The sequence below is a fragment of the Hemicordylus capensis genome, chromosome 13, assembly GCF_027244095.1.
Source record: "Hemicordylus capensis ecotype Gifberg chromosome 13, rHemCap1.1.pri, whole genome shotgun sequence".
Taxonomy (NCBI): domain Eukaryota; kingdom Metazoa; phylum Chordata; class Lepidosauria; order Squamata; family Cordylidae; genus Hemicordylus; species Hemicordylus capensis.
In genome coordinates this window covers 5694431-5719687 of record NC_069669.1, presented here as the reverse complement: position 1 = coordinate 5719687, position 25257 = coordinate 5694431, and the positions used below count along the sequence as shown (strand labels likewise).

At 53.7% G+C, this 25257-nt stretch overlaps 1 protein-coding gene across 4 annotated transcripts in view; it reads right to left on the bottom strand.

Moving 5' to 3' along the window:
* The window catches only part of AXIN1 (axin 1), a 35090-nt gene extending 11853 nt beyond the window's left edge, over positions 1 to 23237 (bottom strand). The window contains exons 1-4 of one of the 4 annotated variants that reach the window (XM_053276748.1): positions 22960 to 23237; positions 14584 to 14664; positions 9883 to 10845; positions 1148 to 1288 (exon numbers count right to left, since the gene is read on the bottom strand). In XM_053276748.1, the coding sequence (XP_053132723.1) occupies positions 1148 to 1288; positions 9883 to 10757 (1016 nt within the window). In that variant the 5' untranslated portion in view covers positions 10758 to 10845; positions 14584 to 14664; positions 22960 to 23237. Of the gene's footprint in view, positions 1 to 1147; positions 1289 to 9882; positions 10846 to 11549; positions 11570 to 12276; positions 12457 to 14583; positions 14665 to 22959 lie in introns of those variants that run through there. The other 3 variants (XM_053276750.1, XM_053276747.1, XM_053276749.1) reach the window with 3 other exon arrangements.
* Positions 23238 to 25257: the final 2020 nt, after the last annotated feature.

Sequence of the window (25257 nt, the reverse complement as noted above, 5' to 3'; positions counted from 1 at the left end):
CCCCCCGCCCCACAGACAGGTCCTGCCAGAGTCGGCCCCCCCACCCACCAGCTTCCACCTCCATGTCAGCAGCCCATAGGCACTGCATCCCTCACCAGGCCCGTCTAGAGATGCTTTGGCAGCCAGCCTCCCTCCCACCTGGCCCAGAAGGAAGGGGGGGTGGAGCTGCCTTGGCGGGGGTGGAGGGAGGGAGGGAGGGCGCAGGCACCAGCCACTCTAGCTCTGGATGGCTGCAAAGATAGGGAGCTGAGTAGGCGTCCACAGCAGAAATTGGCAGCCCTGGGGCTGTTTCAAGAGTGTCTGCATTCCAGGAGCATTTTCCAGGTTGGGAAGAGGCACTGGATTCCCCCCACCCACCCCCCGCTCTCCGACCTTCGGCATAGAAACAGCTCCCTGTAAACCCAACATTTGTTCTTCATTACGGCCTTCCCCGGGCTGTAGCGGGCTCGTGTTACAGTTTGCGTGGAATCACTCAAGTCAGAGAAATCCAGAATTTCAGGAGGCATTTCTGCCACTAAAGAGAGCAAGGAGAGACGGCCGAGCTCTGCACAGGCTCCTGCTTCCCCAAAGCCTCCGCTGCTGCCTCCGGAGGGCTGGGCACGCTGGCTGGTATCTTCCGACCTCAACCCTGTGGCCTTGGTGCCGTCTCCTAACCGGCCAGGGGGAAGCACCGGCTGATGGTGCACACCCTCCGAGGCAGGCCAAGGCTGACCTCACCTACAGGACAGGGGCAGGGCACCCGGAGGCCCGGGGAGAGCTTGCCGGGATGGTGCTTGGCATCTCGCTGGTCCCGCCTCTGCTGCCCTCTCAGTGGTGGAAAGGAACAAGGGCCAGGCTTGGGCTCGCCCAGTAGGGGCAGCTGAACAAGGCCGCCTCCCTGGAGCTGGATACAGACGGTTCAGCAAGAGGAAGGCCCCGGGAGAGGGGGGGTGGGACAAGCAGCCAGGCACCCTCCAGCCTCAAAAGCCTGCTAGCCAGATGAACCCGAGTCAGGGAGAGCGGGGGAAGCCTGCCACCCCCACCCCACTAGCCCTTCTTGTGCCTAGGAAGCCCCTACATCGAGCCGAAGAGGGGGCCCGCTGCAAGCACAGGGCTGCCCACCCACCTCTCCTCTCGGCGGCGGCGGGCAGAGGGGGAAGGCACTTACACGCTGCTGTCCGTCAGCGACATGGTGTCTGCATCGCTGGACATACTGTGCTGCTCGCTGTCGTTGGCGCTGGTGGCGGGGGCCATGGCATAGCCCGAGTTGACGTAGTAGGGATTCACGGGCTCCCTCCAGGATCCAGGCCTGCAAAGACAAGGCGGTGGGGGGGGGGGGCTCAGTTCAGGCGAGCTGGCCCCTGCGGGAGCCATCCGGCCAGGCTGCGGGTCCCACCAGCAGGGAAGCCTGGAAACGCAGCCCCGAAAATCCTGCAGAGAAGCGTCGGAGCTGATGCAAAGAGTGGATGGCGAGGCCCCAAGAGACACAGCCACGGAGACACAGAAAGGCAGGCCACCCTCTTCTGCGCCCCCCGCATCCCACAAGACGGCACTCAGCAGTGCTACTGTCACTACACATATTATTTATACACCACTTTCCAACAAAATGTGCTCAGCGCAGCTCACAAAGAAAAAAGTAAATGCAATGAGATGGTTCCTTGTGCCAGAAAAGGCTCGCCGTCTAAATGGAAACACAAGAGAGACAGCAGCAGCCGCCACTGGTGGGATGCTGTGCTGGGGCTGGAGAGGGCCAGTTGCTCTCCCCCTGCTAAATACAAGAGAATTGCCACTTTAAAAGGCACCCCTTTCCTCAATTAGCAGGGGTGATTAACCCCCAGGACGCAGCAATAAGGTTAAGGGGTGTGATCCGGCTGGTACCAAACTGAATGGGCTTTAGGCAAATGCATCCACTCAGACAACCAGGGCGGGGGGGCGGGCAGGGGGTGGTCCTGGGAAATGGGGCTTGCACGGGACACACAGCCAGGGCCTGGCTGCCTCCAGTCACATCCACATGGCTTCCTTGGAGGTGGTGGTGGTGGTGGTAGTAGTAGTAGTAGTCACAGCAGCAGCAGGGCCCGGGCTGAGGCATGCAGCCCCCTTAGCCCCCGCTCCACCCAGTGGGGCAAGAGCAGCGTTCCCTCTAACAGGAATCCCCAAGTGTTGCTGACTACAATTTCCACCTTCTCCAGCTGCAACAGCCTTTGGCTGGGGAGGATGGGAGTTGTAGTTCCTGGGACGTCTGTGGGAATCCCGGTGGCAGGGAAGATGGGGAGAGAGCTGCTGGCCCTGCAGGAGGAGGGCAGGCCTTCCCTGCTCCCTCCTCCTCGGCCACCCCGCAGCTTCTGCAGGGGGCGCTGCTGTGGAAAAGGGAGGGAGACGCTCCAGGCGCAGCGTTCCCAGATGAGAGGCGGCGGCCACGGAAGGGCTGCTCTGCATCCACACACATTCCTGGGGCCATTCATCTGGAATCCATTACGACCGGAAGCAATGCCACCACCACCACCTCCTCCTCCTCCTCCTCCTACACACACACACACACCACACAGCAAACACTTCCAGATCATCGCCAGCGAGGTTTCCACTTTGTTTTTGGAAGTCAGGCCAGAAAACAGGCCTTCTTGGAAATGTGAGCTGCGGGCTGGCGGCTTGGGCGCCCACCCCCACTGCTAGCCATGAAGCCCCTGGCGGCTGCTAGCCCACCATCCCCACGCAGGGCCGCGAGCGCCTGCACCTCCGCGCTCCAGAAGGGACCCAGGGGTGCCGGGCCACCTGAGGTCAGGCCGTGGCCACTGAAGCCAGAGGCCCAGCAATGTCAGAGGCCAGGCCACCCAAGGGGGCCTGGTCAAGCAAAGCTCAGGCAGGGTTCCGCTGGCCTCTCCAAGAGAGGGCTGAGAGAGACTCCTGCCTGCAACCTGGGAGAAGCCGCTGCTGCCAGGCCTGAGCGAGATGGACCCCGGGTCGGACTCAGAAGAAGAAGAAGGCTCCCTGTGTCCTTATGGGGCACCTGAGAGAAGCGCTCGGCATTTTCTGGATGCTGCCAAGACCATCAGCCACGGCCTGAAAGGCCAGAGGGGATGGTCCAGGAAGAGAGAAGGCAGGGAGAGGTAGGAAGGGCGTGCTGGGTCTGGAACGGAGGAGCAGAAAGACTATCAAGGGACCACCTGCTTAGCAAAGGGGACAAGTCATGCTTGCTACCACAAGACAACTCTCCTCACTTGTTGTTCAACTACAACTCCCATCATCCATCAAACTGTCATGCACGCGGGACAGGGCCTTCTCTGTTGTTGTCCCCAGGCTCAGGAATGCTCTCCCTCTTGGACGTCTGCCGCTGCTTTTAGAAAAAAGACAACTAAAGACCTTTTTATTTGTTCAGGCGTTTACCCCTTAGGGGCTGCCAGATTTCTCAGCTCTCCTGATATTTTGTCTGTCTTTTCTTTTCTTTTCTTTAATTTTACGGCTGTTACTTTGGTTCTTATTGTCTTAACTGACTAATGTTTCAATGCGATTTTATGGAGGTTGGTTTGTTTGTTTTTAATTGGGATGGGTTTTACGAAAGGCGGCACAGAAATTGAACCACAAATCAATCAATAAAATCCTCAGCCAAAGTTTACTGGCACTCTACCTGTTGTGCAACTCCCATTCTTGGCTCTCCAGCTGATGGACTACAACTCCCATCACCCCCAGTCACAATTTATTGTGGTTGAGGATGATGGGAGTCGAAGTTTAATAGCAGCTGGAGAGCCAAGGTGGCCTACCTAGAGGGAGGGGCTGGAGAACGAGCATGGCAGCCCCCCACACCTCGGGCTTCTCCAACCCACTGGGAAACGTTCCAGCCCGGCACCTGCGAGGCACAGATTGTAGGCCGTCGCTTGTCAGGTGGGCCGCCATGACGACATCCTCCTGGGGAACCTCTGCCATGCTCCCCACACACCGGCTACACATCCAGGTGACCCAAGGGGGCAGGGAAGCAGGCATGGGGGAGGCCTCGTCTGCATCCAGAACGACCCCAGCATCCTGCTTTAGCCCCCTGCCCAGGGTGTCCGGTCTCAGCACAGGGCGAAAGCAGGCGCTGGTTGGTGTTGTGAGGCACGCAGGGCAGGGTCTTCTGCCCCCGCCCCTCCCGGCTGCAGTTCTGGAGGCTGAATCCCTCTTTGTGGAGCCTGGAAAGAATCCCAACTATTTAAACAACAGGAGCCTCCCCTGCCCGCCTGCCTCGACCCCCCCCTCCCTCTCACAGCCAGATTTCTTTTTGGCGGGGTGGGGGTTTCTGCTCCAGCCAGATCCGGTCTGCAAAGCCTTCTGGCTTGTCTGTACCTGCTAAGCATCTCGCGTGGTGCAAAAGCAAAGGGGGAAACCATTTCCTGAAAAGAAGCCTTACAAAGTCCAGCCAGTTCCACGGCCCTCCCAACCACTCCATTCTGCACTCTATTTTTACCACAGACATTTGGTGCACAATTGAGGAGCAGCAGGAACAGGTGATGCCTCCAAAAAGGGCAGCCCCAGAGTGGGAAAGCGGAGCCGGACGTGGCGGGAAGGCCATCCCTTCAGAAGCCAAAGGAAGGGGCGGGCGGGCGGGTGGGCAGGCTGGGTACCCACAAGGACAAAGAGGCTTCTGCAGAAACACGTTATGCCAGGGCTGCACAACGTTGGCCCTCATGCAGATGTTGGACTACAACTCCCATCACCCCTGGCTATTGGCCACTGTGGCTGGGGATGATGGGAGTTGTAGTCCAAAGCCAGCTGAAGGGCCAAAGTTGTGCAGCCCTGCATTATGCCCAATGCTTCACAAAGGTAAACTTTTTCAGGAAGTGACATGCGTCTCTTGCACACACACACCCCTCAACTACACAAAGCAAGCTGACCAAGGCAACCAGCTTGCTGAAGCCAAGCAAGGGTGGGCTGGTCAGAGCCTGGGTTTACCCGATTTAAGAACATAAGAACAGCCCTGCTGGATTAGGCCCAAGGCCCATCTAGTCCAGCATCCCGTTTCGCATAGTGGCCCACCAGATTTATGCTGCCTTAGCTCCACCAGGGAAGACAGAGAGGACAGAAGGGGAACCATGCACTGAAATAAGGCAGAAAACACAAGTCAAATATTTGTGCTGAACCCAGACATCCTACTTCCAGCCTGTAGGCAAAAAGGAAAACAGCCCTGTGTGGAAAGGGTTGTTCTTAGGGTTTTTTCCCTTAGGGTTTTCTAAGAAACCATTCTCAGGGATTTTTAAAATGCAGCCGATAACAACACCAAGCATATTTTTGTACCCATTACAAAAATCTCTACATGGCACCGACTGACAATACAGATTATTGGTCAGGACACAGTCAGCATGTGCAGAGATGCAGCATCGCAGCTGAATAGATGAAGCGGTCCTATACTGCTGTCCCAGACCATCTCACTCAGTACTGTCTACTCTGACTGGCGGTGGCAACTTCATTTCCAGCCGAGAAATTTAGGAGGCAGACAAGGGACGCCTGACAAAGTTACCGGACTTAGTGACAGACACTGTGGAGCAGGGAGGGTAAAATGGGTTCTCTTTCTCCCCTCCGTAAGTAACTGGTTTCAAACAGAAACAGGGCTTACTGGGACAAATACATATTTTATTAAATAACTCTACCTCTGACTATCTTAGCCCAGGCACCATGGTTCAGTTTCTAGGCTCCCTGACGCCTGAGATGGGTCAGGCTCTGGCATACTAGGGCCTAAAATGTTTCTTTTCCATTCTGAAGAACCACCACACTGCTCTGAACTCTCCCAGGAAAGGTGGGATAAACGTGGAATCCAAAAACAGCCAAGAAACAGAGATCTCTCTCTTGGAGTCTTTGGGCTCGGCTAATTCTTTACTCGAGTCACCTTAAGTGGCGCAGCAGGGAAATGCGTGACTAACAAGCAGAAGGTTGCCGGTTTGAATCCCCGCTGGTACTCTATCGGGCAGCAGCGATATAGGAAGATGCTGAAAGGCATTGTCTCAGACTGCACGGGAGGAGGCGATGGTCAACTCCTCCTGGATTCTACCAAAAGAAAACCGCAGGGCTCTGGGGGCACCAGGCGTCGAAATCGACTTGACGGCACACTTTACCTTTAATTGTCCACTCAGTAAGTTGCTAAACATTCCAAGGGTGGGTTAACTCCCTGGGGAAAACCCAGACCTGAGATTATTTTCAAACCTCCTGACCTGATTAAACTCAGAAGAGATCAAAGGAATTTTCCCCTATTCTTAAAGTTTTGTGTCCAACACTCTCGCCTCAAAATGCAGTCCTGAGGAAACCTCGTCTGGACTCAGAGGATGTTAATGGCAATACCTGTGGCCAACATCCCCTCTGGGCAAGGCGCCTGAGCATGTGGTGAGTGACCAGCTCCAGACACCCATGGAGGAAGCGGATGACCTAGCCCTAGAGCCATTTTCAACTGTGCTTCAGGCTAGGTTTTGGAATGGAAACTGCCCTGGTTGCCCTGTTCCGAGAGAGAGAGAGAGAGACTGGCCAGTGAGGTCTTGTTGATTCTCTTAGACCTCTTGGCGGCTTTTAATATCATGGGCCATGTATCTTTTTGGATCGGCTGTGCAGGTTGGGTGTGGGAGGCACCGGTGTTACCTCTAAGGCGTGCGCATGTGTGCACACAGACAGGTTTTTTTTATGGTCTGCTCAGTTAATGTTCGATCCTGCTCAGGTTGAATCAGGAAGGCCCCATTCTGAATGTACGTGCGTGTACACACTGCCTTCATACTGCTGCCCAGAACAAAACTCATTCTGCACACAGATGACAAAAGTTAGAGGAGACACTGGGAGGCACCGCTGCAGTGGTTCTGCTGCTACCTGGATGGCTGTTTCCAAAATGTGGGGCTGGGGGACCACTGCTCAACCCCTTGGCAGTTGTGCTTTGAGGTTCTCCTGGGTTCCCTTCTTCTCCCCATATTGTTCAACATCTACACCAGGCTTGCAGGAACCTTTTTTGCTGGCCTCCTGGCAGACAGAACCTGCAGCAACAGCACCTCATAAAGGCAGTGGCCTCTCTTTGGGCCAGTTCCCTTGTCTCCATCTTTCCATTGCGTGTCCTCCCTGAAACTGCCTTATAGCACCATCCTATGCATGTTTACTTGGAAATACTCCTACAGCACCATCAGTAAGGGTTACTCCTAAGTAAGTATGCCTAGGATTGCAATATGAATGCAACAACAATTTAGGGAGAAGTGAGAACATCATAACATAAGAACAGCCCTGCTGGATCAGGCCCAAGGAAGCCCATCTAGTCCAGCATCCTGTTTCACACAGTGGCCCACCAGATGCCGCTGGAAGCCTACAGGCAGGAGTCAAAGGCGTGCCCTCTCTCCTGCTGTTACTCCCCTGCAACTAGTACTCAGAGGCATCCTGCCTTTGAGGCTGGAGGTGGCCCTCCGACTAGAAACCATTGATAGACCTCTCCTCCATGGAGTTATCTAAACCCCTCTTAAAGCTATCCAGGTTGTTGGTTGTCACCACATCTCGTGGAAGAGAATTCCACAAGTGGATTATGCGTTGTGTGAAAACATACTTCCGTTTGTTGGCCCTAGATTTCCCGGCAATCAATTTCATGGGATGATCCCAGGTTCTAGTGCTATGGGAGAGAGAGAAGAATTTCTCTCTATCCGCTTTCTCCACACCATGAATGATTTTACAGACCTCTATCATGTCTGCCCGCAGTCGTCTTTTTTTCTAAACTAAATAGCCCCAGGTGTTGTAGCCTTGCTTCATAAGAAAGGTGCTCTAGGCATTTGTTTGGGCCCCACTGACTGACAAGGGACGGGGACTATTTTCTGGCCACTATCCTTGGTTAACCATTGGTTAACAAACTGGTGAACAATTGGTTCAGACCATTTTTCCCGTGGCACTCTATGGATGCGAAAACTGGACTTTGAAGAAGCAAGATAGAAAAAGCATTGACGCTTTTGAACTTTGGTGCTGGAGAAGACTTTTGAGGATACCATGGACAGCCAGGAAAACCAACCAATGGATCATAGAACAAATCGATCCAGAATTTTCACTCGAGGCACAAATGACCAGGCTCAAACTATTGTACTTCAGACACATTAAGACCCAGCTCCCTTGAAAAGTCCATAATGCTGGGGGAAATGGAAGGAAAGAAGAGAACGACCAGCTGCAAGGTGGATGAACTCAATTACAAAAGCAATGAATGCACCACTGAGAGACCTTAAAGGCTGAGTTGAAGACATATCATCCTGGAGATAATCTATCTATGTGGTCGCTAAGAGTTGACACCGACTTGACGGCACTTAATCCTTGGTTAAAATTGTGGATCCCTTCACAAAGGGAAAAGATCCACAATAAATAATTACTTTCATTAATATTTTAAATAATTGATTTTACTGTAATAATGTAAATTATTGACTTTGGCCCCTGAACACCATGTCGTGGTTGGTTATGGCCCACTGGAGCATTTGAGTTGTTCACCCCTGATCTCCATGAAACTGCTGGGAGAGGTCTTCTCAAGATTTGGCCTGAGGTGTCATCAGGATGCATATGGCATCCAGCTACATCTCTCTTTATCAGCAGATGCAGGTGAGGAAATGCCTGTCCTGAATCAGTGCTTGGGCATGGTGCTAATGGGCTGGATGAGGGTGAACAAATTGAGACTCAGTCCAGTCAAGACAGAAGTACTGCTGGTCAGTAGTTCATCCATCTAGACAAGTGATTTTCAGGCTGTTTTAGAAGGGGTTGCACTCCCCCTAAAGGACCAGGTCTGCAGTCTGGGGCTGCACACTGATCCAGCACTGTCACTCAAGTGGCCTCTGCGGCGTGAAACACCTTTTATCAACTTCACCTGATACGCCAACTACAACCTTACCTGAATGGGGATAACTTAGTCACAGTTACCCATGCTCTGCTAACCTCCTATTTAGATTATTGTTGTTATTGTTGTTAATTCAATTTATATACTGCCTTTGGAAGCTTTGGAAACTGCAGTTGGCCCAAAATAGGGTCACAAGTTTATTAACTGAGACTCGACATTTTGATCACCAGCAGGATATAATCACCAGTGTGATGTAATCTGGGGCTTTATCAGCTGCATTGGCTCCCTCCATGGATCTTAAGATCCCCTGCTCCAAATGTCCCTGACAAATGAGGTGATGCAGGTGGGTCCTAAGGAGAAGGACTTTTTGCTGGCAGCACCCCCACCTGTTTATGGAATAGCCTCCCCAGTGAGACTCGCCAGGCACCATTGCTATGCCCTTTTAGATGCCAAGTGAACACCTTCCTGTTCACCCAGGTCTTGTTTTGTTTAAGTTTTGAAATGTGTTTATGTTTTAATGGTAGTGTTTTGGTTTTAATGTGTTTTTAATTATATGTTTTAATCCACTGTTTATTTGTTTGTGAGCCATCCAGAGGACAATTGTTACAGGGCGATCAACAAATAAAGTTGTCATTATCATCCAAAACCCAGGTGAACAGAGTCCTCAGGATGCTTAGGGTAGAATGAATTCCAGCTGCCAGCCTCCTGACTGTTAAAGAACAGTCCCCCACAGCCCCCCCCCCACTTCTCACAGGGCCCAGGCCCACTCCCCAGCACTTCCAGTTAGCAGCCTTCCAGGAGCCAGGGCTACAAGGGACCCTTCCTGAGACCCTGGGGAGTCTCTGCCAGCCTAAGCAAGACAGCGCTGAGCAGGACAGACCAACCGCCTGTCTCGGTTGAGAAGAGGCACTGTCCCCTTGAGGCTCCATCCCTCTGAGCAGCCACCTCCTGCTGACAGCTCCAGTCAGAAGCCAAGTTTCCGCCAGCCTTTAGCCCCGCTGAGCAACACGCCCTCAGACCCCGCTGCAACCAGAGGAGAAGCAAGGGCTCTGCCTGCAAAGGCTACCTACCCCACCCCTCTCCCGCCACTCTGAGGCCTCTGGATCAGCAGCTCTCACCTGAACTCCCTTCCTTCACTGAATCGCCGGGAGGTCGTGGCCCGCTGGGTGGCAGTCTCCAGCAGGAGCTTCTGGGTGAGCCTGCTGGCGGGGGCCGAGTCCCGGGCGGCTTCCTCCTCAACATCTTGGTCACATTTCCACTCCTCGTCCTCGTTGAGGGTAGGCAAATAGCCCGGCATGCACTTCCCCGTCCCAGAACCTGAGCTCTGATCACTGTAAACCTTGGGGCTCTCCCCACCCGTCCTTGTATACGCCAAATAAATATCCGACTTCAGAAAGAGTGGGTAGGTATTCTCCTCGATCATGGACTGAATCTCCGTCTGGGCCTGGTCAAACATGGCCGGATCAATCAGCTGCTTCACGACACAATCTTTGATGAAGCTTTTGGTGGCTGGTTTGATCTGCCGTGAGACAATCCCGTTATTGTCCAGGATGTACTTTTTGTAAATGGCTTTTGCCAGCTTCAGCCGTTTCTCCTCGTTGGCGTTGCACGGCTCCAGCTTCCGGAATCCAGTGCAAGCAAACCAGAAGTCCAGCAAGTCTGAACACTCCTCCTGTTTCAGGAAGGTCCTGAACAGATTTATCCCATCTTGGTCGTCCAGCAAGGAGTGCAAAGACTCTGCCCATCTCAGGTAGGGAGGCGTGGGAGAAGCACTCCCCTCCGGCTCATAGCCCAGGTCCAGGTCGGAACGCCTTGGAGTGGCTGTGGAAGTCTCTGGTTTGACATCACACTTCCCAGAATAAAAACCATGGCTGATGGGCCGCAGATCAGTGGAAACCAGTTCCCCTTCCTCACCAGGGACTGGAGGCCTCGGGGCATCCTCGGTGAAGCTTCCCCCGAGATCCAGAGGGAAATCCTGGCCCTGAACACTCATCTTGATGGCACCAGCGGGCACAGCAGCAAGAGCAGAACGGTCTCAGTGGGCCTCCAGGCACAGCTCTAGTAGGAACACACGCGTCTGGCTGCAACGTCAGAAAGAAAGTCATTAGAAGGCAGGGCAGGGCAACCAGCTGGTGGTCCTGCTCTCTCTTCTGGGGAAGTCAGGGACGAAACTCCCCTAAGGAGGGCAGGAAGGCCCCCAGCGAAGGCTCCCTCCCTTCCCTCAAAACATTAGGAGAATGTGGGTGACTGGGGCAACCCACAGGGAGGCTTTCCCTCTTTGGTGCTCTGGCGGCCCCATCCCAACAGGCTCTCACAAACTGCCTGCAACTAAACTCTCAGTTTGGACGTTTCCAATAAATCCTCCCCTTTAGAGGGACTGCAGACGGTGCTCCTTTCAGGTTCTGGCCATGGGAGCATCCTGAGCATCCTATGGAGAACTAAACTGTTTCTAGATGACACACCAGGAGGGCAGCAAGAGGCTTATAAATGAACACCTATCCTAATCTAATCCCACAAGAAGTCAGAACCACCAGCCGGCACTGACCTGAGTTCAAATCCCTATTCAGCCATGAAACTCGCCAGGCGATTCTGGGCCAGCCGGGCCCTCTCAGCCTAACCTACCTCACAGGGTTGTTGTGAAGCGAAACACACCCATGCACCCCACTCTGGAAGAGCAGGATATAGACATGTAATCCATGAAATAAACAATCCCAGGGAGCCCCTTTTGCTCCTCTGGCACCCACAGCCACGAGGCCAGGCGGCAGCCCCTTCCAGCCGCCCTCACCTTGCAATAATGTGATTTTTACGGCTGTACTGGTGGCTCTTCCTCCGAGCGGCGTATAGGGTTATGCGCACCCTCCTCCCCACAACCCTGCGAGGCGGGCTGGGGGCTGAGAGGGACGTGACTGGCCGCGAGTGGGGCTGCCGGGGGGGGGGGGCCCAAGGCCTGGCACGGGGCGACCCGCCACGCCTCTGCCTCCCCCTCCTCCGGGCAGCGGCGGCACTTCTGCTCGAGCTGGGGCCAGCAGCCGAGGAGGAGGAGAAGGAGGAGAAGGCGAGGCGAGGCGAGGAGGCGGCGGCGGCCCAGTCGCCAGGGGGACCCCCGAGGGGGGCTGCGCAGCCTCTCCCCCCACCCCGCCGCCAGGGACCCGGCACCGACCTGCGCCCCAAACAGGCCTCCGCACGCAAAGCGCGAGGCGGGTAGAGGGAGGAGGAGGAGGAGGAGGAGGAGAAGCAGGAGCCGCCGCCGCCGCAGCCCGCTGGCCCTGCCTTGACAGGTCCGGCGCCGGTTGGAAGCCGCCCCGCTGCCCGCCTGAGGCACCCACCGGCTGGCCGGCCCGCCCGCCCGGCGGAGAGCGGGGCACCACCCGCGGGCCAGCTCCGCGCGGCGAGCTCGGCCTCCCACCAGCGCCGCCGGGACGAGACCGGCAGCGAAGCGAGGCCCTCCGCCCGCCCGCCCGCGGCCTGCCTGCCTGCCTGCCCGCCCCGCTCCGCCGCGCACTGAGACTCACCGGCTCCTCCGGGCGATGAGCGGCGGCGGCAGCCTCGGCCGGGAGGCCGCGCCGGGCGGGCGGGGAGGGCGACGCACCCCCATGGCCGCCCCGCTCCGCTCGCGCTCGCTGGCTGGGCCGGGCCTGGCCCCGTCGGCGCTGCTTCGCTTCGCTTCCTTCCTTCCTCCCTTCCGCCGCCGCCGCCAGTGACGGAGCCGGCTCAGCAGCGCCCCCGCCCGGCACTGCGGCGGCCCCGGAAAGAGAGCAGCCGCCGCGGCGGGAGGCAGCCGAGAGGCCCGGCGCTGGCCGGCTCGGCCGCTCGCCTCATATCCCGGACCAGGCGTGCAGCCTCCCCTCGCCGGTCCTGGCTCTGAGCCCGCTCGCTCCTCTGCTCTGCCCGGCAGCTGGGCGGAAGCAGGGAGCGGCGCCCTCCTCCCGAGCCCCCGCCTGCATTTTCCCCAAGGCGCGAGCGAGCGAGCTTCCGAGGCCCACAGGGCTCTTCGTCCGGCCGGATTCTGAGCACATGCGGGTGGCGGCCTTGGGGTGCTAAAGAGAGCTCCATTCCTCCCTGCTGCAGCTGCTGGGAGGACCGAGGGTCGCTCCACTCGCCCTGGCTGGGGCTTGTTCAGTGGTGGAGGGCAAAGGGGGAGGCAAGGAAGCCCACACTGCACGCTGCGACCCTGGGAAAGGCCAGGAAAGAAGGCAGCCGAGGAGACTGGAAAGGCTGGAAGGGGGCAATCCGTGCGGGATTTAGGCACAAGCTAAGTAAAGTTTACAGCTCAGGGCCTCACATCATATGCCTCTGAATCCCGAAAAGAAAAAGACTACATTTCAAGTTTGACACAACTGGCTGAAAAATAAAGGGGAAGTGGGGGAGGGAAGACTAAAACAGACATTATTGTTCTGCAAAGACAAGAATATATGTTCATGGAGACACATTTATACTGACTTTGCAAACCTGGGCAGAAATAATGGTACGTTATATTGACATTTTATTAGCCCAATTTAGACTACTGCCGGCCATCAGGGTTACAGCAGCGTTTGCCTCTTCCGACGAAGGTGGCCATAACGATTAGCAGTGTGGTGGTGGGCAGGGGTGCGCCTGTGTGTGGGTGTTGTGAGAGAGTGACACAGCAGGGTAGGACTTCCAACACATCTTGTTAGTGCTGTGGGGCCTCTGAAGCTTGACATCACTTAGGGCCTCATCCCGGTAAGCAGGCGATGCGCTGCATCAGGGCGCTGCCTACTGGGGGGCATCAGAGCCTGCCCTGCCAACAACTACAATGCTTGTGTTCCTCCTAGCCAGCCACTCACCGCTCTTGCTAGATCAGAAGGTTATATATCCACATATCCTCTCAGAAACATTTTTACAAAGGGCACTCAACAGAATGTTGCATCTGGGCACCAGATCCCCCAGAGCTGGCCCTGGCCTCCCAGATGGAGCTCCTCACACCCAGGGGAGCAAGCAAGTGAACCCCAGAAAGGCCAGGGCCACCCTCAAGGGCACACAGGAGTGCAGGCAGGAATCTCTCTCAGCCCTCTCTTGGAGATGCTGCCAGGGAGGGAACTTGGAACCTAGATGCTCTTCCCAGAGCGGCTCCATCCCCTGCTAAGGGGAATCTCTCACAGTGCTCACACGTCTAGTCTCCCATTCATATGCAACCAGGGCAGACCCTGCTTAGCTAAGGGGACAAGTCATGCTGGCTACCAGAAAACCAGGCTAATTGCATCTCGCCCTCTTCTCCGACTCCAGCTGAGCCAGTGTCCACCCTTATAAAAGCTCTTCACATGGCCCCCACCCCACCTCCTCTTTTTTTCCAGGCTGACGCTTCTCTGGAGCTGCCTCACGCAGGTTGCCTTTGGTGGGGGGGGGGCATCATGGAGCCTGCTCAATCTGCCTGCTGCTTCAACAGAAGGGTGGCATCTCTGTTTGTGTGGAAACCACCCAAATTATACCCACCGCGCCTGACTGGCGCACTCAGTTCTCCTGCTTAGCTAGAGGGCACTTATGCAGGTCTGAGTACACTTAGTGAGAATTCAAAGTTTGGATCCATACATCAGTACAGCTGGTTTTTATACGAGGATTTTGAACCTAGGAGTGGGGAAGCATCATGAGGTAAGAGGCTCTCGGCACCATCAAGGAGGAATGCCCAGAATATGAGCACCTGCCCCACAACAGGGTGCCCCCAATTCTCCCCCTGGCCCTGGGCCTGTTGCTGTGAAACACACACACACACACACACACACACACACACACACACACACACACACAGAGAGCTTTGCTCTAGAATGGGGTGGGAGGGAGTTGGGAACAGGTTCAGTAATTACCCTGCTGCACATCTCCTGAGGCTGCTTGAGGGTGCCTTCCCACCATCTGAGGGCCGCTCCAGGTGTTTCTCCTGCTTCCTCCTGTGCAGCATGGAAAGAAACAACAGCCCTTTATTCTCTCAGCTGGGCCCCCCACCAAGCTTTTGCTGGAGGCAGAAGAGCATTGGGGGAAGACATGGGGCACCCCGCAGCAGCTCCCTGCTCTGTCAAAGCGCCGCCCCAGGAAAAGGCCCACAGAGGGAGCAGAAATGCCTCCGTGCCAGGGAGGGGCTGTAACTCAGTGGCTGCTCTGCAGGCAGAAGGTCCCCGGGTCCATCCTGGCTGGGAAGGGCCCTTTAACACGCCCTACAACAGTCTTGTAAGGTAGATCAGCATTCATGAGGGGGCTGAGTGGGTGCGGCTTGCCTAAAGACACCTCATGAGCCGATGGCAGAACTGAGACTTGAACCTCGCGCTCCATCTCATAGCTACTATGCTCTGCTCTTTGGGGCTACCCTACCAGCCCCTTCAACGTACAGAGTCTCAGCCAGACAGCCCCGCCGTCCCAGTTCTGGTGCTACGTGCAATACGGAGAGACTGCAAAAATTATTCAGTATCCCTCCTCAGGTTTGTCATCGCCTCACAATGGAAGAAAAAGGGCACATTTCAAGTAGAGCATGGTGCAACCGAATACGGTCTACGAATGTTATGGATGAAGTTTATTTACCACTGAAAAATGATACCGATCAAAACCTAAGTGCATTATACAACGCCAGGTGGGAACCCTTCTGGAAATCTATATATTACCCTCTAAGAGGGTAAGGACCCAGTGCACGACCCTAACGCTCTGGACTACATTTACTCATGGCGAAAGTGAATGTGACCCATGCCCCTGGTTATCTCCTGCTTAGATTATTGTAACGCTCTCTTATCTAGGGTTACCTTTGAGGACAATCAGGAAGCTACAACGGGTCCAGAACGCAGCGGCTCATTTAATTATGGGTGCCAGAAAATCTGACAGGGTAACACCACTCCTGCAGTCATTGCACTGGTTGCCTATTCGCTTCCAAGTTCAATTTAAAGTCCTGGTTTTGACCTTCAAAGGCTTGCGGGGCTTGGCGCCTGTCTACTTACAGACCCGCCTCTCCCATCCAGTTACATCCCATCCGCTTAGATCATCTCAGATGGCCCTTTTGTCGATCCCTGATTTCCAAGAGGTTCAGGGCACTAGGACCCGTGCAAGGGCCTTTTCGGTGCTGCCCCACTTCTTTGGAACTCTCTTCCCCTTCCGATTCGTTCAGCCCCTTCCTTACTGATTTTCAGATCTCTATTGAAGACTTTTCTTTTTCGCCAGGCTTTTGCCCTGTAGTTTATATATTTGGGTTTCTTCTTCTTTTTTTGATAGTTACTTTAGTTTTTAATTTAGAATGTAATTTTTAATGTTGTCTTGTGCATGTTTTTGTGCACCACCCAGAGTCTTCGGAGTGGGCGGTATATTCAAATAAATGAAATGAAATGAAATGTTCATTTGCAGAAGCCAGTTGATTCTATTCTTGATGTTCAAAACTGGTTATTTAATTGAATGATGCAGGGGGAATTGATGCCTCTGAGTACCAGTTGCAGGGGAGCAACAGCAGGAGAAGGGGCATGCCCTCAACTCCTGCCTGTGACTTCCAGCGGCATCTGGTGGGCCACTGTGCGAAACAGGATGTTGGGCTAGATGGGCCTTGGGCCTGATCCAGCAGGGCTGTTCTTATGATGTTATGGAATAAAAACCAGACATGTTTATAACATGATATCTACTTGTCACTGTATTTTGAAGGGATAAATTCAAGTTTTAATTTTTAAAAAATCCTCCTTAGGAGGAACCCTGGCATTAGAAGAGAATCTCTCTGGATTTCATTTTGTCCTTGGGGGGAATCCTGAAAAGGCAGAGATAAGTTCAATTTTGGAGACATTCCTCCACATCCAGCCCAACGTAAGCTGGGCAGCCGCATTCTAGACCATTTTGCAGCATTCAGAACAGCAACCCCAAAGGGCATTACACAGGAACCAAGCCAAGCCTCCATCTCTCAGGAGAGGGCACAGAGTGGTTAAAGGCTCTCCCGGCCAAGGTAGCAACCTGCACATTGAGCAGCCAGGAGCACCCTTGAGCTGATCTGGGGTGTTGAGGCCCCCAGAATTCAGCCCCCCTGGTTGTTTAACAGCATAATTAATCAAACTTTGCCTGCCTATTCATCGGTGACTGACACAGAGGGTCAGACTCTGCAACATGTGCAGCTCCCTTCCAAGACCAGGACTTTTGAGCAGAGGAATACATGGCAGAGTTATCCAGAGTTCTTCCTGCCTATCTCAGGAACACTTCCCTGACTGACAAAAGGAAGTACTTTTTCCCACAACGCATAATCAACCTATGGAATTCTCTGCCACAAGATATGGTGACAGCCAACAGCCTGGATGGCTTTAAGAGGGGTTTGGGTAAATTCATGGAGGAGAGGTCTATCAGTGGCTACTAGTCTAGAGGGCTCTAGGCCACCTCCAGGCTCAGAGGCAAGATGCTTCAAACAACAGTTGCAGGGGAGCAGCAGCAGGAGAGAGTGGAACATAGGAAGCTGCTATATACAGAGTCAGACCATAGGTCCATCCAGCTATACAAACGGGCAGCAGTTTCTCCAAGGTTGCAGGCAGGAATATCTCTCAGCCCTTTCTTGGAGATTCCAGGGAGGGAACTTGGAACCTTCTGCTCGTCCCAGAGCGGCTCCATCCCCCGAGGATGGAGCCGCTCTTCCAGTGCTCACGCATCAAGTCTCCCATTCATATGCAACCAGGGCAGATCCTACTTAGCTAAGGGGACAAGTCATGCTTGCTACCACAAGACCAGCTCTCCTCTCCAGTGCCCTCAGCTCTTACCTGTGAGCTTCCCACTTGGGGCAGAATCCTGACTGCAGAACAGCCTTCTGCATAGCTGGTCTTGCGGACACCCCATTCAGCTCATCCCTCTCAGCAGATCAGAGTAGCACCTGCCACACCCACTGGATCAATAATAAGGTGACTTATGTTTCTCTAAACAAGGAGAGAACTTTTGCTTTTCCACTCCTACTCTAGAGAAGACATCTCCTCTATGCAGCATCTTCAACAGAATTGCACGGCAATCTCTCTAGTCCAGGGATTCTCAACTTTGGGTCCCCAAATGTTATTGGACTTCAACTCCCATAATCCCCAACCAAAGGCTGCTGGGCCTGGGGATTATGGGAGTTGAAGTCCAATAACAGCTGGGGACACAATGTTGAGAATCAATGCTCCAGTCAATTACAGCCTATTCATCAGCTAAAATATATATATCTTCCATTGCTTGGCAGCCTGCATTAGGATTTAAAGGTTCTCACAATTGATTTATTAGGACCAACCAATATGAAAAAAATAAAATAAAAGTGGCAGGGTTGTGCCTGGTGAAATGGCCCCAAGAGGTCTGCATTTTATACAAGTCTATGATTGAGTCTGGACTGAAGGCACGCAGCTCACTCCTCTTGATCAGCCTTTCCTAGGTGGCAAACATGATTTCAGGCTGCCCCCAGCACTTCTGGGATAAATGGGAGTTCATCGTGGCTACACCTCCATTTTTAGAAAATGTAAAAATCTAGCTATTTACTCTGTTCCTTCATAGCCCCCCTGTAAGGCAGAGAGAGGTGACAGAGTTGTAAGGCAGAGAACAGAAGGAAGAGATCAAATGTGGTTGTTTTATAGTCACCAACCGGGAGATTAATTCAGGGGTTTCACGAAGATGAAAGTCATCAGAAGCCAAATTCATTGTACAACTTCGTGGTTGGAAGCCTTTGTCTTCAGCAAAACATTCCACCTTCTTTTCATTGAGTTTCAAAATCCCTCTGCTGGACAGCTAAATGCCTTAAAAAGGTAAAGTGTGCCATTGAGTTGGTGTTGACCACAGAACCCTGTGGTTGTCTTTGGTAGAATACAGGAAGGGTTTACCATTGCCATCTCCCGCGTAGTATGAGAGGATTCTTTTCAGAATCTTCCTATATCGCTGCTGAGAAATTTAGGTGTTTCCCATAGTCTGGGAAACACCTATATTGGCTTCTGATGACTTTCATCTTGCCTTACTCTCCATCAAAGTCCATAAATGTTGTAGATAGGCTGATGCTTAAGAAAATTTGGGATTTGAACTCGGGTCTCCCCAGTCCTAGTCCAGCGCTCTAACCACTACACCACGCTGGAGCAGGATTTGAGTGTGTCTTTGCTACAGCCCCAGGACGAATGAGGACCCAGCACAGGAGGCTGCAGACCCAGGCTTTGCACAGCAACAGCCTGGAAGGAAAAGGTTAGCAGCCAGCATCAGCGGAAGCGTGCCACCGAGCCCCTTCTGCTTGTCCAAAGCAACTTAGCCATGACTCCTATAAATACAGCTTTTCAACAAGAAGTTCTCAGACTGGTTTAATTTTTTATAAAAAAAATCATCAGATGGTTTCCTGTCCCAAAGGGTTCACAATCTAAAAAGAAATATGGTAGGCATCAGCAATAGCCACTAGAGGGGTGCTGTGCTGGGGCTGGAGAGGGCCAGTTGCTTTCCCCCTGCTAAATATAAGAGAATCTTGGCTTTTAAAAAGGTGCCTCTTGGCCCAGTTAGCAGGGAACACAGTTAACCAGAGAGTTGATTCTTCTTTCAGCTTTGTTATGGTACTGCTGAGTGAGGACCAGATCTGGATTTGCTTGCGCAGACATGAACAGCAGCATGGCAGTGACCCCCTCCGTAGAGCCAGCCAGCCAAGCTGAAAGGGTCACGTGCTCACCAGTAGAGAACCCTGGAAATTCACACATGCAGAGAGCTGTACCTGGGAGAACCATGTCAGTGGTAGTCTCATGTACCTTGGCTTTGGATCCAAGGTAGGGAAACGGCCTTAACAAGAAGCCTTATTCAAAGGCTGATCAAACTCCATGAAACAAATGGCTGGGATTAAACTCAGAGGCTTTTTTCATTTGTTTTCAAAAGGGGTAAATATAACTATTTAAATACTGTGTTTTTCCATTCTTTAAATTGCTTTGTGTTGTATTTTTATTGTCTCCCCCTCCCCACTTTTGGTTTGTCTGCTATGAGATTTTTTACACACACACACACACACACACACACACACTTTATTTAGTTAATTAATTTCATGTTTTTATGTTGTGTGCTGCCCAGAGAATTTGTTATGGGGCGGGGCTAATAAATAAAGTTCATCATCTATCTATATATTTAATTCTCTTATGGCCAACTGAGTAGGGAACTGCAGGGATGCGTCTGGATGCCTCCTGGAACTCTCCGAGGTCCTGCAAGAGTTCCAGCCATTGCCTTGGGAGGGCATGGCAGCCAGGGAGGCAGGGGGGAAGAGAGGAGGAAGACGCAGAATTGAAGGGGAATCGGCAGTCAGGGGAAAGGAGGAAACCGAACGGCATCGAACGCAGAAGGGGTGGAGGAGGGAGGAGACTGGGGCACAAGGGGGCGGGAGAGGTGGGCAGAAGGTAGGGGTAGTGTACTGCCGCACAGATCATCTGTGCGGGTTCAGCTAGTTATTATTCCCCTTTGCAAATGCTGCAGTGGTAAACATAGGTGGCAAATATGGAGGATGGAGGCAAACGTAGGTGGCAAATGGAGGTGGAGAGGAGAGCTGGTCTGGTGGTAGCAAGCATGACTTGTCCCCTGAGCTAAGCAGGGTCCGCCCTGGTTGCATATGAAAGGGAGACTAGAAGTGTGAGCACTGTAAGATATTCCCCTCAGGGGATGGAGCTGCTCTGGGAAGAGCAGAACGTTCCAAGTTCCCTCTCTGGCTTCTCCAAGATAGGGCTGAGAGAGATTCCTGCCTGCAAGCTTGGAGAAGCCACTGTCCGTCTGTCAAGACAATACTGAGCGAGATGGACCAATGGTCTGACTCAGTATATGGCAGCCTCCCATGTTCCCAGATGTGTAAGAGGACAAATACCAGAACAGATGTGGCCGCGCACACACCCCATTGGGACCAAGATGGCCGTGAGCAAGGACTGAGCCCGTCCTTTCAGGAAGCAGGTCACAAAGCCCTGCTCCTAAGCCAGAACTTCTCAGCTGTGCTCAAGGACAGGCCAACATGGTCTAGCCTCACACATGACAAAGAAGAAGCACTGTTATAAGATCTGAACTGGTGATGTGGCCCCAAATGAAAACTAATTCTGCCATCACAGGAACATAAGAAGCTGCCTTATACCAAGACAGATCATTGGTTTATCTAGCTCAGTATTGTCTACACCAGGCCTGCTCAGTTTAGGCCTCTCAGCTGTTTTTGGACTACAACTCCCATTATCCCCAGCCACAGTGGACAAGAGCCAGGGATTATGTGAGTTGTAGGCCAACATCTGCAGGAGGGCCGAAGTTGAGCAGCCCTGGTCTACACAGACTTGGCAGCGGCTTCTCCCTGTTTGCGGGCAGGAGTCTCTCTCAGCCCTATCTTGGTATGACAGGGAGGGAACTTGGAACCTTCTGCATGCAGATGCTCTTCCCTGAGCGGACGAATCCCCTCGGGGGAATATCTTACAGTGCTCACATGTGTGTCCCACTCAAATGCAAACCAGGGTGGACCCTGCTTAGGAAAGGGGACAATTCATGCTTGCTGCCACAAGGCCAGCTCTGGAAATGGTGCATGATCAGGACACGAGTGCATTTTCTACCTCCGTCGTTCTATGGCTACAGTCAACTCTTGTTCTCATCGGCTGGCAGAAAAAGCTGTCAGCAGCTCCCTAGGACGGGGCTGCCTATAAGGGGGAAGAGCAGGGTACCACCTGCAGCAGCCAAGGGAAACCCTCCCTGGGCACCTGGAAGGCAAAGTGCGGGGTGAGAGTGGGGCTGGCAGATCTCCCTGCCCCCCACCCCAGAGGCTCCTGGCCTGAATCCCCCAGCCAAGGAACTTGGCTTTCATGGAGGCTCTTCTTCTGGAGTTCTTTATTCAGTGTAAACGCAGCAGTCAGGCCCTTTGAAGTGGAAACGGCACTCGATAGAAGTCTGGCGCGGAGTGTCTGTTCAAGCCCCTGCGGCTGACCCGGGAAGCCTCTCTCTCTGGCGCAGCGGCAGCACAGAGGGGCTGAGTTATCAATGCATTATGTATGCCAGGGTCTGCCAGGCCAAGGCCTTTGTTGGGCCTGAATATGTCATGGCCAACAAAAGTAGACTGGATTAGCCACAGTGGATTAAAAGATTTTCTTCTTAGACTTTACCTAATAATACAACAATCACCCTAGAAGAGCCTTTTGAAGCCGACAGGACTGTTATTTTGCCATCTGTGAGTTTGCTTTCCATTCATATGCAGCTCGGAGGGAGCTGGCCTCGTGGTTGAGCAGGGCTGTCCCGTTCCCAGCAGAAAACAGGAACCCAACAGGATGCCGGAGAAAGTGTTTCCATCACAAGAGGGGCAGCAGGAGAAAGGCACTTTCTCCCTCTCTCTGAGCAGGCTTCCTTCCTTCCCAAACTCTTGGATCACAGGACTTGAGGGAAAAGCCAGCCAGCCAGCCAGCCAGCCACCCAATCCATGGGAGTGGCCAGGAAAGCCGAGGACAGTGAGCCACCAGGGCTCTTGGAACCTCCCACCGGAATAAACTGATCATCTTTTAAGGCCACGTTTCCGATGCCAGCAACTGATGCACTTTTGACCCTGCACTCCCTTATTTCCCAAGAGCTCAGCCTGGAGAAGTTTGGCTCGCCTTCTTCTCCAGCCAAATCCTTCCCTAGCAGACACCATTTCGGCAAGATAGGTCATCTATGACATTCACAAAAATGGAGGGCAGCAGCAGCAACAGCAGGAGAGCGCCCACTCCCCCCACCCCCCGCCGCCCCAACCCGTGTGCATCCTGTGGTTCTGGTGCCATCACCCAGCACGCCCCAACCCCAGCCCCCAGCACCACACCCGCAACTCCATCCCAGCCCTTCGGCTTTGATCTGCGAAAAGGCCTTTGGACATTGCCGGCACCGACGCCTCCAGTAATGAGATTTGGAGACGATGGTGAATTGGGGGGCGCTGCATTCTTCCTCTGCCCCTGACAATCGCACTTTCCAAGTGAGAGTGACTTTGCGGCAAATTGTGGCCCTGCCGGGGGGTGGGGCCTGTGGGTGACAGGAGCAGGGCGGGCGCCTCCCTCTGCAGGAGCCCAGCTGGGGGCCTTTCAAGAGCCAGCTCTGCAAAATGCGAAGTGAAAGGCCTTACAAAGGCAACCTGGGGAGAAGAGCTCAACGTTTCCCGATCCTTGTTCCTTTGTCCGCGCTTTACGGTTCTTGGCGGGGAGGGGGGCCTGCAGGGCGGGGCAGCGGCTGGCAAGCCAAGGGTGGGCCTGGGCAGCAGAGGGGTGACCGATCGATGGCGATGGAGGCGGCCTCCATTGTCTCACCTGCTGTCTGCGCAGTGCTGCCCTCCTGCTGGGTTTCTCGCCGTCCGCCATGACAGAGGCTGTCCGGAGCACTTTCCCAACACTCCAGGAACCCTCTTTCCCTTTCGTGGCAACTGGGTGGCTGGAAGATGGCAATCTTGACTTGATACTGCAGCTTTGGCTCCTCAACCTGATTGGCTGGAGCCAGCACCAAATGATGGTCCTTCAAGTCCTATCGTAACTATGGCAACCAGCCCCTGTAGGCACCACTGATTTACTTAGAATTGCTGGATAAACAGTCAAGGCAGGCCACTTTCATCCCCCCACCCCAGAAGCGTCCCCCGCCTCTCTTTTTAGGGCGAGGTACTCAAAAGCATCAGACTCTTTCAAGGCTGCTTCTCTTTCCCCATCTGGGCACCTTCCGCTCCAGACTGCACAATGCCTCGCTCACGGGGCGGCTTTTATATTCTAGGAGCAGCCCTCCCCACAACAAAACGTTACTCCCTCTGGTGGGGGGGGGAGAATGGAGGCTGAAGGCAAAGCAGGGAGGGGGAGCACAAGGAGGACAGATGCTCCTGAGCTAGATGGACCAATGGCCTGACTCGGTAGGAGGCAGCTTCCGAAGCATCCCTTGGGGAGGCACCTTTGGATGGAAGACTCTGGCATCGACTGCTTCTGCCTTTTGCGGGCGCTTAATGCCGGCTGAACAATCCTTCCCCACCTCAAGAGAAAGTGAGCCAGTCTCACAGAGGGCGCACCCCAGCACGGAGAACGGCATTCACACAGGCAGCCGGCAGAAAGCAAGACAAAGAGCCCTATGAGGGGGCAAGAGGGGCACAACTCTCCCCACAGGCCTCCATCGCCACACTGCAGATGACGCACCGCCTACACCACCACAGACCCAGCCAAAAGCAGGCTTCCAGCTGGGGTGCCTCACGCTTGGGGCCCCATAATCTGCTTGGCCAAGCAAGGGCTTTGCTGGCCTCGACATGGATTGGCAAAGGGAGTGGGGTGAATGAGGAGCCCCCTTCCATCCCCCCGCAACAGAGAAAGGCTCTGCAAAGAGCTCTCCTGGGCAGAGGCCCTTCTTCCCATGGAGGGACTGGAGTTGCAGCCCAAGCCAGTCGAAGCAAGGTCTCCGCCCACAGGCAAGGACTCGTTGACCCTTGTGAAAAGTAGCAAAGGCATGGTGGCCAGGAAGCCCAGGTGCCTGCACTGCTAGAAAAAACTCAGGTCACAGCAGACAGCAGTAAAGGCTGCCCCGCCACACTTCCTGAAGGCAAGGAGACAGCAAAGCTAGAGGTCTGGAACTCGTGCAAGGAGAAACAGCCGAGGAAGAAAGGTGGAAGGAGGCCCCCAGAGGAAAGGGATGAAGCTGCTCTCCAACAAGGCCTGTAGAAGCCACACCTTCGCAAGGCACCTTCCAAACAGCCAGAAAAATATTATGTAGACAACTGAACCACAGCAGCGTCACTACACAATGCACAGTTCTGATTGTCCCACTGCAGGAAGGAAGGCATGGTGGCAATGAAAGAAGCAACAAGAAAGGACCACTGAGATGATCAAGGATTGGGACATTCTCCTGCTAAAGGAATACCTCACAAGTCGAGGCTTTTTAGCTACAGGGAAAGCCTATGTAAGGGGGACCATAATAGATGTCTACAGCTAGAGAGCAGAAAGGCAGACCACCAAAGCTCAGAGGTCTTCCAGTGGAGTTGGCCAATTAGGAGGCTCCGCACAAAAGGGCAGCAAACTTGCAGAGTTCATTGTTGCAGGATATTGCAACGGTTTCAAAAGTGTTTTATAGATACAATAGCTAGCCACAATAGCCAAGACTGATTCTAGCATTCGGAGAAGCATCTCACCTCTGGATCGACAGATGCAGAGGACAAACAGGGAGTGGCGCCCCACACCACACCCTGCTTGTGGATTTCCCAGAAAGATGAGGAGACAATGAAGGCAATGCTTCCAGCAGCCCTGAAAGGTAGGTCTGTGTTATTCTCTTATTGCAGATGGAGGGCCAAAGCAGGGCTGTGGGTGCGGGTGGGTGCCTCTCCTGCGGCCACCTAGCAAGTTTAGGAAAGATTTGAATGAGGGGCTCGCTAGCCATTCTGTGAAATGTACCAGTCATCTGATATTCATTAGTCATCAGAGCTTTGGCCAAACTTGTGCCAAGGTGTAACTCAAGATTACTTTTATGCACAGACACCTGCTGTCTGCTTGTAGTCACGGCTGCTATTTTTGCGTAAAGCCGCCTTGCAGTCATTACTGACACTATTGAGCGTGCCTGTGCCGGCAGACGCCAAGGACAAAGAGTTG